We start from the raw sequence: 13,020 nt of genomic DNA, 5'->3' as shown, positions 1-13,020 counted from the left end.
ATCTTGTGTCTGTGTCTCTGTCTCTCTGTCTTGTCTTTTGGAGGGGTGTATGTGTCCCAGTTCCTCCACTGCCTGGATTACTAGATAATTTTTGAAGTTGCTTTTGCTATTTGGTAGTCTTGCTTGTGACTTCGGCAATCTACTGAAAGATACTGTTACATTGTTCTGTAAGAGCACTTTTAAAGTTGTGATTTGTATTTTTAAGAGACTAGTCATAGGGCTCTGACTAGGAAGAAAAGTGTAAATTTACAGTATGGGGGGAAAACTTTGATTTATTTTTTTAATTTTTTTTTTTTAAAGATAAACTGCTCTTGTTGCCTCCTGAAACTGATTTTGCAGAATGGGGCTGGTCTCTTCAGTCATCTTCAGAGATTTTTTTTTTCTACTTTAGTAGCACTTAAGCATGGTATTACTAGTGTCCTTACACTTCAGAAACTTAGTCACAATTGGTGGATCTTAAGGTAGTGATTTTTTTAACGGAGTTGCAATTTTTTTGTACTTACAAATTGAGAAACACTTTCAATTGTCAAGGCTTCCTTTCTTACTAAAACTGTTTTTATAATAAACAGGACCCAGAAAAATAGTTCTGTTTACTGTTTGAATGACATGGATGTCAGATGCTTGTTTGGGTGATTGTAGATGTCTCTCAAATCCTGTAGCACTGAGTAAACCATATTGGAGGGCCAGCACTGTGAGCAGAAATATTTGTTACTGCTTCCTGCACGTTGGCTTTGGTAATTCCACGTCATGCCGTAATTTCTGTATCCAGTCTCCCCGGCTGCTCACTTCTCTTTTGTTGTATGATAGGGGAGCTGTGTGTGAGCATGTGACAGTGAGCTAGCACAGAGTTGCCTTAAAACTTAAATAAATAAGAATTTTTCTAGTCTTACTGCTTTCACAGAAACTGGAGTAGTTCCCTCCCCCTCTCTTGCCTGGATTGTCATGCTTGACCAGAGGATGATGTCCTTCCCCCCCCCCCCCCCCCCCCCCGGCACTTTTTCCTGTATCACTAGCGTAATAGCTCAACTGATCATTTGAGTTACTTGGTAGTGACTTCGCTCCCTAGTAAATGTTCCAGTCAAACTTTCTTCCGTTTTTAATCCTGTCCCTTGGGAACAACGACAGAAACTTCGAAAATGATGTGGGGAAACTGAAACGTTGAACGTCTTTTTGCCTTCCTTCTTCCTCTAGGCAATCTGTCAGCTCAAAGTGCACCATCAGTCTTGCCTCCACAGCAGACTCTTCATCCTCCTGGTAGTGTGCCAGAGACTGGGCAGAACCATTTGTTACAGCCCCTCAAACCTTCACCTTCTAGCGAAAATCTCTACTCCGCCTTTACCAGTGATGGTGCCCTTTCGGTACCAAGCCTTTCGGCACCAGGCCAAGGTAAGACTTTAAACGGAATTAGTGTCGAGTCTTGCACCTTTGTTACTGGTGAACAATCAACTTGATGACACTTGATTTTTAATACATAGCGTAAAGTAGATTGCTAGTCTCCAACCTATGCGTGGAGGCTGATAAGCGTGTTTTTTGCAACTAGATTTCTACCTTCTCGCATGGGTGAAGTGTGAGGTTGTTGAAGTAATGAATATATAGCACATGGCCCTGTCTGCTGTAACGAAAGCACCAAGGAGACTACAAGAGAGTGCAGTGTGGTGGTGGCAAGCAATGTTCTGCTGACCTGGGGGAAAGGTGTTGGCTGAAAGGATGAGGAGACAGATGAGAATGGGGGGTTGGAAATGTGAAGTGAGACTAAGGAAGGGGCAGAGCAGCTTTGATGTTAACAGATAATTGAAATGGTAGGAAATTTCTGGAGACTTAGAGTCCTTTTAGGCTTCCAAACTGCTTTGGCTATTTCTGTCAATGGAATTTTTAACAATAAAAGGTAAAAAAGGCTCATGTTCTGCAATTCTGAGTTGAAGAATTATCCTGGAAGGAAGAGTTTGTGTAGGAGGATGGAATGGTAGTAATAATAATTTGTTCATTTACTCAAGTTACTCAAGTTGTGGGTTGCTTGTTATTACTTAGTATGTTATCAAATAATTTCTCAGACACAGCTCTGATTTATTTGGTAGGGAGGGTTTTTTTGCTTGCCAGTCATTAAGGGGATGATAGCTTGATTCCTTTACTTTGAACTTAGCTGTTCCAGTCTTTTTTCCCCCCTTGAACATGTTTTTGAAAAGCTTTGCCATAGAGTGATTGAATACATCAATTCTAATGCATGTTTTTGCTGAAATTGGAGAAGTTCAGACAGAAAATGGAAACAGACTTTTTGGAAGAATATTCTATAGGTTTTTTTTTTTAATTAACTGTTTCAAGTATTTTGGAGCTACTTGATCATCTCCCTGTATCTAGAGTAGTGCAGTACCTCTTTATAATTGGATACTTTTGCTAGGATTTGGCTTTCCTATAGATGGCAACCTTATTGTTGGGTTATGTACTGGAGAGTAACACTGCAAACTTGGCCTAATGTCTGGAGGTATTAGAGGGAGTCTCTTCACTCCGTATATTGTCTACATACTCTTTGGTCCACACTTTGAGGCTTATTCTTGTGTGTCATGTTAATGCATTTCACCCTTCCAACCTCAAGTTGCTAACATCTTGTAGTGGTGTTCTGTCTCTTCTCCTCTCCTTTCTCTGTTCTTCCCGTTTTTGTTTTCTCACAGGCTGTGCGAAGTTTAACTGTGCATCTGAGAGAGTGACGTTCAAGCCTGGTGGCAGGAGGACCCGATTTCTGAGTACGCCCTGCTTGGCTCTTTGTGTGTAACACCTTTACTCCTTCCTTGTCTGTTTTTTGTTTTGTCTTTTTGGTTTTTTTCTGCTGCTTGGATCTGTTTCATGCAGCCCATTCTCATCTGCCACCTTGTATTCCCTCCCATCCCATGGCTCAGCTGAGCTGCTCTTAGCACACCTTTAGAAGTTTGGGTTCTCGTGTTAGGTATTCTCTGTTGTTAAACTCATCATAACAAGCACTCATTTTCTCTAAGCTTTTGGTGGAAACTTTCAGGACAGTTCAGTGAAATGACAGAAACTGGGGAGAGTTAGCAAGTTGTGGGTGCATGGGCTTTTTCTTTTGGCCTGCCTTAGTAATTATGCTTCAGCGTATGTTAGTTGACATGAGACTTGGAGGGGAGGTAGTCTTTCTAGTGGAACAGCAAGGAAGATTTGTTTTCGAAATTATTCCTTTGTTGGACACTACTGTAACTGATGGGGGGAATATGTTGACTTCCTCCAGCAGTATGCTTGCTGTGCAAGTTGGATGTGTTTTGCATGTTCTCAGCACTAGTGCTGATTACAGTGCAGAGCATTGATGCCACCTGTAGGCCGTTAATATTGACGACTTATGTTAATTAGCAGATGGATAGCTAAAGGTTGAAATGTTGAGGGTTTTAAAAATACTTAGAGAATATTTTCAGGCAAACTCAAAAGATCCTTACCTACTAATGGGCTCAGGTTTAGAAGTTTTTGCTGTGAATTGGCGATACACTAAATGTGCAACAAATAGCAGTAAAGGTGGGTAAATAGACATCTTCAGACATCCTGTCAACCCTCACGAGTTACCTTGCAGCTCTTCTCAAAATCCTTTCATTTGCACTTACATTAGGCCAGACTTACAAGAGAGCCTCAAACTTCTGATGTGATTGAAGTAATGATACGCTTGAGCCGAGGCTGCTGATGTGATGCTTTTTATTGGGACTGCAACATCTCCCATGCTGCTTCTGCAGGCTGGACTCTTTAAATGCCTGACATTTTTTTCCCACCCTCTGGAATGACTTGATATTGGAAAGCTTTAAGTGCTGTAAAGAGACCTTCAGTCATTGCACTGCATGACAGTGCTACGCATCTGTAGCATCGGTCTCGCTACAGTTGGCATTAGCACACCTGAGCCAGAGAGTTGTGTGCAGGAACTGGGCCTGGCCTTCTGCAGAGACAGCTGCAATGCAACCAGCTCCATCCTCTGAGAAAGGGAATGAGTCAGAGGGAGGGGAAATTTTTTCCTGGCTGTTCAGTTTTGCAATGATACCTCTATCCCACTTCATTGGATTTGGGGATATAAGTACCAATGGTATTTAGTTTTTCAAACTGAGCAGCTTTAAATGTTTTTGCTAGGTATATTAATGTGCAGATGTGCACTAACTGACACCTGCAATCTCAAGATTTATGGCTCCTTTCTTGAAAGAGGTTAAATTCTTACCAAAGCTAACTTTTAATCTGGCCTGTCCTTTTTTGGGGTACAGAATATAAAGAACAGCCATTCTGTTTCTAGAGTTGACAATGAACTGAATATATGAGAGTATCATTTACTTACGAGGCCTTGGCTTGCTGCAAATTGACCATCATCTGGCTATAAGAGTACTTTGGCATGTATATCTCTTGCTTATGGGACTGGTGCTAAGGGAAATGGATTTCTTTTGAAAAGTGTGTTGTAGCTGTCCTGTAAAAGCAGGTTAATACTTGGCATGGCGCAGCTTGGCCTGGCACTTGGCTTATTGCAGGTTGCTTGCTTCGTGGAGTCTTGTCCTTGAAATGCTATTGCAGACTGTTGTGGAGAGTGACAACTGGAGAAGATGCTGGGTTAGAATCAGCGGTGTTGAGGAAACAGTGCAGTAATTGATGCTTTTAACTCTGCAGCTGGAGAAACAGAGTGGTACAGCTTGGCAGGGAATGTCTGAACTGATCCACGGATCTGAGAAAATAGGGTGACAAACTAAAAGCACTTGACCTATCAAATAAATCTTTCTCATGTTGTAAACCAGTCAAACTTTGATAGTTGTAAAATGCTTCCTATGTCCTGACAAAAATGGAAGATGCTTTTCTGTTTGTGATAACAGCCAGTTGTGACAGTAATGTCTCCTGACATTCTTCACTACGGTTTGGGAATTCTGAAGAATAAATGTAGGAGGCTGGGCCTCTTCCCTGTCTGAAAGTACAACCTATTAAACTGTCAGGCCAGTCTTTGGGTTTTTCCTAGAATGTCCCAGTAGTGACTACAAGAGCCCTGCTGTGCTGTCTCCTCTGTTTCTCACCAAGCTTTTTGTACTGTTTGCTGATACTAAACATTTCTCACTGTTTCTCTTATCTTTAACAAATGACTCTCTCTTTGTGCTTCAGGGAAGATGGTGAAAAAAGTCTGTCCTTGCAACCAGCTCTGTAGTAATTATCTTATTTCTGTTATCTCCGATTCCTGATTGTAAAGCTATTCATCAGCTTTTTCTGGTCACTGAAGCCTTACCTCCCTGACTCTGTCTCCAGCACAGCATCTGTCTGTCTATGTTATGCCCTCTAACGTGCACTCTGTCGTTATTATATTGAATAGTGTGGCTATTACTCTTGCAGACAAGTGGAGGCAGGCAGAACCTCACCTTCACTGTGGAACTCTTTGCTCATCGCTAACGAGAGTGAATTGAGCATCGGGGTCAGTTGCTCGCTGTAATGTTCTAGAGTTGTACCTTTGAGCAGCTGGTTTGTTTACAGATCTGATGGGGCTTGCCACCTCAGTGATGGATTCAATTGCAGACACTCCTTCAACATTTTAAAAGAGTAAGAGTAAGCCATCAGAGATCTCCAGTGTGTCTCCCAAAGCAAGAGATGTTTAGAAAAGCCTGTGTGTGCTCATGTCATTTAAAACTGTTTTAAAGGTGTCTTTTGACTGCTGGTTTATGGGGGGGAAAAATAAAAGGGCAGAATGAAGGCATTATAGGTAGCAGGCTGGAGAGAGAGAAGCCTGTTTCACTTCAGATCCTTCATGTCAGAGCAGAACTGGGGACGGCTGCTGTGACCGAGCAGGAATGTGGGGGATTGTTTCCATTGAATGCTACAAGTTGAAGCACTTCCTTTTCAGACTCTTCTGGATGGCAGTTTCTGCAGGCGGTGACTACATCAGAGCTAAAATGTGAAATCTCTGAGAAGTCACTTTTTAAATTGACAATACGTGGGAGCTTTAGTAATTGTATAGCTCACCTATAATGGTGTAGGCTGGTCTGTCTGTGACCTGAGATAGGAGCTCCCTGACAAAATCACTTTCGGAGACAAAGCCCTCACAACCTCCCACCTTTCCCACTCTGAACCAGTCCAGTCCTTTTCAAAGCACTTAAACTTTCCTAAATGATCTTTCGCATCTTCAGCTGAATGCACCGTAGTATATACCTTGATTAATTCTCTCCCTTCCGTGGCCTGAGGAAGCCCTCCAGCGTAGGTGCAGGATCCAGCGTGCTTACTGATTAGAGGGGAAATGTGAACTATCAAAAGCAGATACTGGCCATCGTGAAGAGGATGAGAGCGAGTGTGTCAATCCCTGCATGAACCCTCACGGTGGAATGTGATTATTACTGGTTTTGGCAGCTCCCCCCGAGTACCTCTTTCTTGCTTTTGCCTCATTTGTCTTTAATTTCACCTTTCACATCATTGCTCTTATTAAATAATTGTATTCTGAGCCCTTTCCACATGATGCATGCTTACAGTTCGTGTCATTTCTCTGTAGATTTTCCTTTCCACCTTACAGTGTGTTCCTATTACTCTTCATCTGTGCTGCAGCTGCACACCCTGGTCGGGGATCCCCATTCTTGCCTTTTCGTGTGTACTGTTGCATGTGTCTGCCTGCCTGTAACAACTTCTGCCCCACCTGTGGGCGCCCAGACCAGGAGCCACTTCCATGCTTGAGCTGGACCTGGTGGGAGGGATACGTATCCTTCCCTCCTCAGCACTACTAGAGGCAGTAACACTTTGCTTATTTGTCCTGCATAGTAAGTACGTCACCTTCCTAATTCACTCCTCAATATGAAACATTCCTGCGGGGGTTTGGAGCCAGTTCTTTCTTTGATACAGTGGTTGCAAGGAATGTGGCTGACAGCCAGGGAAAGTGGAACAGATGAAGTAGCTGTCAGGCAAGAGACAGCGACTCCGTCATTTGGTCTTTGCAATAGAGAGATGATTTTCATTGCTGGCATTTTTCATGCTCCACTTTTAATCAGTTTTCTTCAGAAATGTCTGCCATAGACTCAGGTTTTCTTGGATTTCCCAGTTGCAGTCTTCAGAGTGAACAACTAGAAATGTTTGAGGAACTTTGAGAACCAAGTAGGTGAGGATGTGTGCTTGCAAGGAGCGCTGGGTTTAGCACTGCAGTGGCAAGATACTGATTTTGTTGTTTGGTTTTGTACTAAATGGATTTGAAAAATCTAGATTCATTCTGCCTTTACCATGTCCTTCAGAAAAAGTCTGCCCTAGTGGTTAACCGTTACTTCCACATCTGTAAATGAGGATACTTTACAATACTGCTGGGAAATTAGGATACTTGATAATATACAATTTCTTTGATGCCTGTTAGGAGGTCTGCCTTTGAAAAACCTAAATTTGAGTGCAGTTGCTTGTTTGTAAGTGTGAGGGGGATAGTGAGGCTATCCAAAACAAAGCTTCTAGATATTTTTTTTTTCCCTACAGGATAATGTTCAGCAAGCTTGCTAGCAGAACCGAAACCTAGTGTTTATGTGAAAGGTTTTTTGTGTTCTTGCAGTCAACCCAGTGAATAGAAAAACTTGTCAAAGCATGTCTGAGGAACTACTTTCTGCCTTCTTTAAGCTGTATTAGTTGTTTGCATCTGAAATGCTTGTTCTTCTGACATAGGAGATCTGAACATAATGGCAAAAAAATGCTTTCAGAGGCAAAAAGCAAAATTTAATGCAGTGCAGACTTCCCCTGCTGATCCTGGCTGTTTGGTGGATGAAGACAGTCCCATCTGGTTATCCTCAAGAACATAAGTATGGCAGCTATTGGAAACAACAGTTGCTGTTTCTCACTGTGGCTTTTTTGCGTAATCTGGGTGAATTTTTCTCTTCGTTTTACAAAGTGGAGATAATTTGCTACAGAGCAGCTGGCGATGCTGATTGTACTGCTCCTTGTTCAGCATCCAGCATTGTCCTCCAAGGTGGAATTGACCTGTGCCAATAGTGGTTGCTGCTAATTAAAAGGTGTAGGATGAGAGAATGACGTGACTGTCCTGTCATTCAGTGCTGAAATCTAATCTCCTTTTTCCTCTACAAAGACCTGTAGGCTGCTACCATTCCCCTCTTAAGATGACTACTTGCAGCACTTCTTGAAAAGTAAACATATCTATGAAATACTCTTAATCTGAGAAAATGCCTGTAGGAGTCCTTGTAGCTCCCACTTCAGTGTGTCCTGGAATTGAAACTTAGAATTAATCTGCATGGCATTTTAACTGGCTCTCTATCGATGTACCGTTACCACAATTATTAAACTTACTAGAGAAAGATGATCTTTAACCTAAGTTTTGATTCCTGTCTTTTGTATTCGTAGGGACCAGCAGCACTAACACAGTCGGGGCTACAGTGAACAGCCAAGCACCCCAGTCTCAGCCTACTGCTATTGCCTCGAGCCGGAAAGGGACTTTCACAGATGACCTGCACAAGCTGGTAGATAACTGGGCCCGAGATGCCATGAACCTGTCTGGCAAGAAAGTTGGCAAAGGGCATAGCAACTATGAGGTAAGATGTAATCCGTGAACATTTATGGTGAGAAACTGTCAGTGTCGTCGCTATCTCATTAGGGTGTCAAACACAGCTAGAGTACAGTTGCCCTGTAGCTTGGACAACTGCGCTAGAAAACTGTTAGCTGTATCTTTTATGCGCAGGGTTGTCACCTGCTACGGAAGGGAAGGGGGTAACTAAAGAGGAGGGCCGTGGCGTGTTCTTGTAAAGATCCATTGGGAACGGCTTGTGGACCAAGGGGTGAGCCTGTGGTTTTTAAGCACAGTTGTGTAACTTTTCTTGGGGGTTGGGTTTTCTTTCAGGGCCCTGGAATGGCAAGAAAATTCTCGGCACCGGGTCAGCTCTGTATCTCTATGACATCTTCCCTGGGTGCTACGCCCATCTCTGCAGCATCAGCTACCTCTTTAGGTCCCTTCACAAAGGCTATGTGCCCTCCGCAGCAGTACGGTTATCCAGCAGCGTCTTTTGCCGCTCCGTGGAGTGGGACGGGTGGTCCAGCACAGCCACCGCTCGGCCAGTTCCAGCCCGTAGGTGCCGCATCTTTGCAAAGCTTCAACATCAGCAATTTGCAAAAATCGATCAGCAACCCTCCAGGCTCCAACCTGCGGACCACTTAGCTGCGCTCGGAGGCCATGCTGGCTAGACCTCGGGACAGGACGTGGGGAGGGAGATGGGGCCCTGTATCACCTACTAGTGCTGCAATGAACTGGTAGCTTGCCAGACTGGGAATGAATTTCTCTTTTCCAACCATTGCTGTCAGCTCTCTGTAAAGGGAGTTCCCCCACACGCTTTCAAGGGGGAGGAGGATGATCAGCATCCTTATGATGGGACAGTGCTTTTGACCGAGGGGGTTCTGCTCTTGTATGGAACAAGAGCTGTGAAGAGAAGTCACGGGGTCAGTTAATGCAGTCTTGCTGTAAAATTTCTCTCTGGTTTGAGGCTGAATCCACACGTGTTGGGGTGGGAGAGCTGAATCCTAGCATGAGGCTTTAGCACGCTTCTCATCCCTCCCTGAAGAACCAAGACCAGGAGAAAAGCTGTCCAAATCCCCCTCCTCTCCCTCTCCCCAGTCAATCGTATCTGGCTCCGAAATGATGGGGCACACGAATGAACTTGCAGTGCAGCCCGTGCTTGATAGGTCATTACTGCTTTAAGTAAGATATTAACAGCTTTGACTGCAGCATTAGAGCAATTTAAATTGTTTAAAAATTTTTAAAAGTTCCCTGCGGACATGTACTTACCATCAGTTTTGATGTGGAAACACTGTGATATATAAATGTTGTTGGACAACAGTAGTTTAAAAATGAGTGGAATATAGAGGGTTAAAAAAGTTAAAAAGAAAAAAATGGGAAAAAAAGCTAGCTATATCCTTATACTTATTGGAGACACTTTAACTTTTTCCTTTGTATTTTCATTGTATTAGATAAATAAATGTGAATGTAAAATTGTATAAATTAATGTACTTGAATACTTGTCTGTTCTCCCAGTATGCTTGCTGGATATTTTAGTGCCTTGGACTTCTATTGCTTCTGCAGTTAGCATCGTCTTCCCAGCAGACCCCCAGGTGGACAGAGGGCAAGTGCAGAGAAGGGTGGATCGTTTGTACCTAGTGACTGGGACGTTGGAGTTTACTTAGCGATACCGTTACTGTTTAGAGTAGGTGTACGGAGGGGGAAGTCATTGAGGCAGCGGGTTGGAACAGCGTTCCGTGTGTTGGGGAAACTTGTCCAGGCGGGCAGATCTGAAGTTGCTGGTGTGACAGGGGCCAGGTGGGGCTGGGACGGAGGGTTGTGGGTGAAGCTAAAATGAGACTAACCAATATTGTCTGCGGAGGCAGGAGGTCTGGATCAGAAGCGGAGAGAGGATGGGGAGAACATGTGTCTTTGGGAAAGGCCCAACTTAAGATGCAGTTTGACTCCACCTGCAAAGTGGTAAAGACGTTGGTCAGGATGTGACTTGAGGGAGAGGCGCCATTGCTCGTTGGCATGGGCTTGTCTGCTGGGATTGCTTTTCTTACCTTTTTTTTGGTAAAATCCATTTAAGCCAGGAATAGACTGTCCTGGTGCAACGTCCATTGCCGGCAATGGATGTACTTGAAACAGCCGGCATCAAGAAGTTTCCTCTGTCGTACCTGGAGGATTTACGATTTTGTTCACTCTAACAAATTTCAAGCTGGTACCAGGACTGTAACTATCTGTCACTTCTTAGTAGCTGTACTGTACCTTCTGCTTTGGTCATTCTCCCTTTTCATATTTAAAAAATACTGGTTTCCTCTTCAAAGTAAAAATAATACCAGCCAGTATTTATGTAGTGCTGCAAAAGCTGTGAAGGATGAGAGTACTGCTTCCTGGTACTTGGGAGTACTCACTGGTATCCTGGAAGCTGGTGCATCACGGAGACGTCACTTGCCTGAATTTTTTTCTAAGAGCGCTATTCCTCCGTGGGGCCTTAATAGGGAGGTGTTTTGTCTGTGGATGTTCTCACTCTTTTTTTTTTACAAAGAAATGCGCAAGATCCGTTCCTTTCCTGTCGCTTTTTTTACAGCAGTTTTGGCAGCAAGGGCAGGTACAGGCTGGAGATGAATGCCTGAGGGCAAAAGCTAGTGGCCAGGTGGCTGGGCTCCGAGTTCCTTAGATTGGGGGGTTTATTCTTTGTAACTGAAGTGCAGAGTAGAGCTACAGAATGAGGGAGGAGGCGCATGGTGTGCGTGTGGTGGAAGGGGGGGAGAAAGCAGGGGTCCCTGCGGCTGAAGTGAAACGGCGACCCTCTGCTCTTCCGTCTGAAGGGGTGCAGAGACGTTTCCTGAACGTGCCCAGTGTGAGGGGAGAAGCGTGCTCTGGAAATGGGAGCAGTGACAAACCTGAGGCAGTAATGAAACAAGGGGAATATTCATGGCAGGGGAACCAATCAGCTGGATGCAGCACGTGGTTATTTAATTTTGATCTAATAAGTTTGAGGTCATTTTTTCACTTAATGTTATGCAAGAACTGGTTTTATTTACCATTGATTCCCCGCCCCCCCCTCCCCCCCATGGATGGATAACTGAAGTCTAGAGGAATAAACTAATGCTACTGAACTGTTAAATTATTTTGTTTAATATTACACTTTGAGTATCTTTTTCCACATAAAATCTGTTTCTGAATTACAAGCGTTTTCTTTACATTATTTAACAATGTACACTGTAAAAAAATAAAAATAAAAAAAATAAAATGAATTGAAACTTCGGGCTTCCCTGGCCGTAGTTAGTTGTATGTTTTGCACTAAACCCAGGCACTGCGCTTCTTGTATGATTGCGCTTTGTGCTGCAATTTGTTACCTTTGTAGAATATTTAATGAAGTCATTCAAATAAACCAAACCTGCTTTTGTTGAGCTGTGGGTTTTCTTGTGGAACAGCAGGTTCCAACCTCTCCGTCCTCTTGCTGGAGTGATTTAACTGTTAGCCAATTTATCCGTTTATCACAGGGAAGTACAAGAAACCCATTTTAACGAGACCCTTAACTTCTCAAAAGCAGTGATCAATAATGGGCCTTTGGCCTTTTAATAGAATACTCTGAAACAAGGTGCTGTAAAGAATAATTCATAGAATGGATCTTCTCTTCATAGAATGAATCTTCTTTATGAGAGGAGCGGCCAAAGGGAGCGGGAGGGAGAAGGGGAGAAGGATAACATATAAGCAGTACGATTGCTTTTACGGCTGAGACTGTCAAGAAGTTACCAAATAGCAGAGAAACATGCTCAGCTATGACAGTTGACAGCTTGGTGGCTCTCCCTGTTTGAAACACAGGTGGAGCTGCTCTAGCAGTGGTTATGTGCTTCCTTTTGGGGGTGAAGGTAGAGCAGGCTGTGCTGCAAGGGCTGGGGAAGCCCTGGTCCAGGGCACAGAAGAGTCCTACTCCTCTTTTCCTCTTGGGTCCCTTGCCCTCCTCTCTGGGGTGGAAGGGAGCAGGGATGTGCACCTGCGGTGCTGGGGAGAAGAAACTTTTTAGTGTAGCTCTATAATAGGAATTCCATCCCCAAATTTGCAGCTGTACTGGTAGAGTGGAAGAGTGGAACTACTTTACATGGTCATTCTCAAACAGCTGTAGACTTGCAGGAATTATTTGGTATTTCTAAACACTAATTGCTGCTGCATTTCTTTCCCTTTTAAGAACAGCTTCTGTTATGAGTCATGCTGTGCAAGGCCTTAAAGGGGGGGGGGGGGGGGGAAGCTCCAAGTATAAGTTTTACTGCCCTTTTCAAAGGGACCAATCCTGAGAGGCATGTTGCGGTGATTTCTCTTAGAGAGGCGTGGCTACATTTGCACTATGTCCACAGAGTCAAGAAGGCTGATGCAGTTGTGTTTATATGAGACTTTTTAATTTTTTCGTTGTAGAAGTTTAGAGCGGCTTTGAATACAGTAATTCTGAATGTCTGCATGTTCCCTTCCTAACAGGTATCTGATTTCAGTGAGTGCGTGACTCAAACATGCGGTATGTATTTCTTCCCTGAGCTGTTCTGAATGCAGCACTGAATTGGAGA

At 43.6% G+C, this 13,020-nt stretch overlaps 1 protein-coding gene across 1 annotated transcript in view; it reads left to right on the top strand.

The window, feature by feature from the left end:
* The window catches only part of WNK1 (WNK lysine deficient protein kinase 1), a 106,298-nt gene extending 96,343 nt beyond the window's left edge, over nt 1-9,955 (top strand). Inside the window, exons 26-28 of the mRNA XM_050915059.1 lie at nt 1,192-1,386; nt 8,311-8,498; nt 8,804-9,955. Of these exons, the coding sequence (XP_050771016.1) occupies nt 1,192-1,386; nt 8,311-8,498; nt 8,804-9,118 (698 nt within the window). The 3' untranslated portion in view covers nt 9,119-9,955. The remainder of the gene's footprint in view (nt 1-1,191; nt 1,387-8,310; nt 8,499-8,803) is intronic.
* Nucleotides 9,956-13,020: the final 3,065 nt, after the last annotated feature.

The sequence above is a fragment of the Gymnogyps californianus genome, chromosome 1, assembly GCF_018139145.2.
Source record: "Gymnogyps californianus isolate 813 chromosome 1, ASM1813914v2, whole genome shotgun sequence".
NCBI lineage: Eukaryota > Metazoa > Chordata > Aves > Accipitriformes > Cathartidae > Gymnogyps > Gymnogyps californianus.
Note: the sequence above shows the minus strand (reverse complement) of the source record. Positions and strands in the feature narration are given on the sequence as shown.